This window comes from Chaetura pelagica, unplaced genomic scaffold, assembly GCF_000747805.2.
Source record: "Chaetura pelagica isolate M959 unplaced genomic scaffold, ChaPel_1.0 scaffold215, whole genome shotgun sequence".
In the NCBI taxonomy this organism is placed as follows: Eukaryota; Metazoa; Chordata; class Aves; order Apodiformes; family Apodidae; genus Chaetura; species Chaetura pelagica.
The window spans coordinates 189893-193464 of NW_009953206.1; the positions used below are offsets into that span (position 1 = coordinate 189893).

The 3572-nt window shown below is 52.3% G+C and overlaps 1 protein-coding gene across 1 annotated transcript in view; it reads right to left on the minus strand.

Moving 5' to 3' along the window:
* The window catches only part of RASSF5 (Ras association (RalGDS/AF-6) domain family member 5), a 20081-nt gene that overhangs the window by 12460 nt on the left and 4049 nt on the right, over positions 1-3572 (minus strand). Inside the window, exon 3 of the mRNA XM_009997518.1 lies at positions 3484-3572. Within this exon, the coding sequence (XP_009995820.1) occupies positions 3484-3572 (89 nt within the window). The remainder of the gene's footprint in view (positions 1-3483) is intronic.

A 3572-nucleotide genomic window follows, 5' to 3' on the forward strand; every position in this document is an offset into this window, starting at 1 on the left:
GCCCTGGGGACACAACCCCGGGCAGCCCAGGCTGGACCGGCCCGGCCACGCTGCCCAGGAGGGGGAAGGACGGCAAGGACGAGGCCCCAGACCCTCCTTGGGGTGCCAGAAGCCTCTGGTCCCAACACACTGGAGGGCACTGGGAGCCTCTCTGCCCCACAGCTCCTTTTGGAGCAGCAGGAGCACCTGAGATGGCTTTGGGAGCAGCCCAGGGAAACCCTGCTGAGCTCCTCGGTTGTGTCTGCAAGAAGCACCAGCTTCAGATCAATTCCAATCCCGTGTTGGCCTTGGAAAGAGCCTGAGAGTGACAGCAACGTCCCTGCTCCCCCATCCCCACAGCAAAGCAGCCTGGCACAGACCCATCCCCAGAGCTGCCTCCTCCATGTCCCCTGGCCCCTCTGGAACCAGCACCATCCCACCAACAACCTGCAGTGTCCCCAGCAGCTCTGGAAGTAGCTGGGATCTCCCTCTGCAGTGAAGATCACAGGTGTTTCTGGGCAGGTGTGCTGAAGAGCTACAAAATCACTAGAGATGTTCACATGAGGAGTACAGCTTAACACCAAAATCAGGAGTGCTTTTCCAGGCCATGCACCATCAGGTTTGCAGAACTCGTATCAGGTGTTCTGGCAAAGCCAGATTTACCAGAAAGAGCTCCCCTGATAGTTACTAAAAATGCCAATTCAGATACAGCCCCACAGAGTACCCAGGACACTGCTCTCAGGGAGGCCAAAGCAGCAGCAACATCCTCACCCTGCTGCTTCTGCTCTCTCTTCCAGCACCCACCAGCCCAGCAGAGGAGGCACTGCCGTGCCCTTGTGGCTGTTTTGTGCCACTTCCTTCAGGTCCCTTCCCAGGCACAACTCTCACCATCACCAAAGGGTTATTTTCGTGCCAGGCCAGTGAGCACAGGGAGCCTGGGCTCTAGTCCCCAACTTGGCTAACTGCAGTGGGACCATCAGCAAAACCATCCTTGTAAAATGGGGCTCACTCCTTTTGGTCACAGGTCTCCTTTGACTGGTCCAAAACAGCTCCAAGATCTTCACACCAGCTTCCATCCATGCACAAAAACCTCTTCCCCTCTTGGTAGGTTGCAGCTGGTGTTTCATACCCTTCCATCTGTATCTGTGAGCTGAAGGATTTAAATTGCTACAAGCCTTTGATAGCTCCATACCCAACAGCATCCCCTGAATACAAACCGGGAAGTCAAGGACACAACATCTGCATCTCAAAGGGGAAGGCAAGAATCCAAATGGCACGTTCACAAAGCAACTTTAACGTCGTGAATAAATAAACTCTCCTAGCAGCACCAGTGCTTCTGCAGCAGCACAACCCTCCTCAGCTCCACCAGGCTATATTTAGAAGAGAAAGAAGCTTAAATTGAGCATGTGCAACCCGAGCAGAAAGCAAGTGTTGGGAGGATGAATGGCACAGGAGTTGAGTCTTCACGGAAGCCTCAGCCCTGAGCTTTTCCCAGTCCCATGGTACTGCCCCATGGGCTTCCCCAGGGAGCCCTCCCTTTTCCATTCTGGTCCATCTGCTTGGGAGATCAGCCCCATAAAAGAACAGCCAAACAAAACCACCACAAGTCATTTTGACACCTTGCTTCAGCAGCAGTTAATGGTTACCTGCACAAGCACCCCCAGAGGACCCCCCCTCACCAGTGACCTGCAGGCAGGAAGGGCACAGCCAGCTCTGCTGAAACTCTTGGTGCTGCCAAGACCAGCCAAGGCTTGGGCAGAGTCTGGATTTCACCCAGGGAGGCTAATCTGGAACCCAAATCTAACTCACACAAGTACTTGGCTGGATCACAGCCCAAATTACTAATGCTTGGTATTACATGGTAGCAGTACTTAACTACGTGATAATAAAGTAGCTATTTCTCTGATGCTTCTAGTTTGCTTACATTTGATAATACTATTTAATGACTTCCAACTATGCCAGCTATTAATTTAAATCACTTGTGTTTTCAGTGAGCAATCCCCTATTTCCCCACCCAGTGTGTTTAGGCACAATATGAGTCTCCTGGAATTCTGGCTCTGTTTTCCCTCCATCCTCCTTCTGAGCAGCGAGACCTTCTTGGCCAACAGAAGGACACCAGGGCTGCCTGTGCATGGGCTCAGATCGAGGGAACTTGAAGATTATTTTTCTCTGACTATCCATTATCCACAAACAGAGCTTTATTGCAGTGATCTGCCCTCATTCACCCCCAAACCAGCCCATGCAGCCCCCCCAGCCCTGCTGTCTTTCCCAGCACAGGTACTGGGGCTCCCAGCAGCGCTTTGCTGGGCAGAGAGAGTTCAGGGATGTGATCCCTGCCCGGGATCAGGATGGGTTCTGGGTTTCTCTTTGCTGCTGCAATCATAGACTTTTGTTTCCTGGGCACAGAACACCTGCCCCTCCCTGGGATCACCCCAGACACGTGTCAGAGTGATGAACTGCCCGGAAGCACAATCTCCCTGTTCATATCAGGAGCATCAATAACCCCTGGCTGCTGTTATCAGCCTGAGGAAGAAACAACCCTTTCTAATTGTTCTAAAAATTGAGCTTTTCTCACGCTGCTGGGGAAGCCCAACAACCCCTGAAGGAGATGTGAACACTCACAAATTTGGCTTCACACCCTTATTCAAATACCTCAAGGCTCAGTGTAGAATCCACTCCGAGTCCCTTTGCAATGCATCACTTACAGGATAAACCTCAATTAGCTTCAGGTTCTGTCAAGACCATTTTCTTCCAAGCACCAATAACCCAGTATGTTCCTCCCAGGGATCACGAGCACAGTGAATGCTTCAGAGCCCCAAACAGGAGCAAAGCAAAGCTCAGAGGACAACCAAACCTCACTGCCAGCTCCTCCTGCACCCAACAGAAACCCCAGGTCTGCTTTGATAAAGTGCACATCTTCATTTCCAACTTTGCACAAGGGCACCAAGGTCCTCCACAAAGAGGAATAGAAATGCACATTTATAACAAAGGAGGGAATATAGTTTTTAAAAAGCATGCAGGGATTGAAAAGGCTCTGTGCAAGTCAAATCCCCTTCAGGCAGGTCTCTGAGCAATGTTTTAAGCTTCCAGCATTACAGCCTAACTTGGTACCGTGCAGCCCCAGTGCAGTCTGTCCCAGCAGACACCCACTCTGGCATCACAGACACCACGGGGCCCTCAGGAGGATTAAACAAAGAGCTAAACCTTCCGGAGCAGCCCTGGGAATTACTGCACATCCCTAATACAGCTTGAAGTGTCTCAATCCCCCCGGGACTACTGAAACTCTTAAATCAAGGCTATTAAGCCAGAGCTCCTGGCAAAGGCAAACAGGCAAGATGTGCACAGTGTGTGTCACAGCACGTGGCCCTGCCTGGCTCTGCAGGGACCTCTCCAGCAACACCTCCCCTTGGAAAACCCTTTGGGAGCAAAGATTCAGGTCTCTGAAGGAGGTGTCATTGGTCATCATGAAGCTGTCGACCCCCCCAAGCCCCGTCCCCAGCATACCTGGCTGCAGGGTGGCAGGAGGGTGCCCTGGGGTGAGAGCTGCTCCTGGCCTGGCCGGGGACAGTCCAGCTGGGTGAGGCTGCGGCATT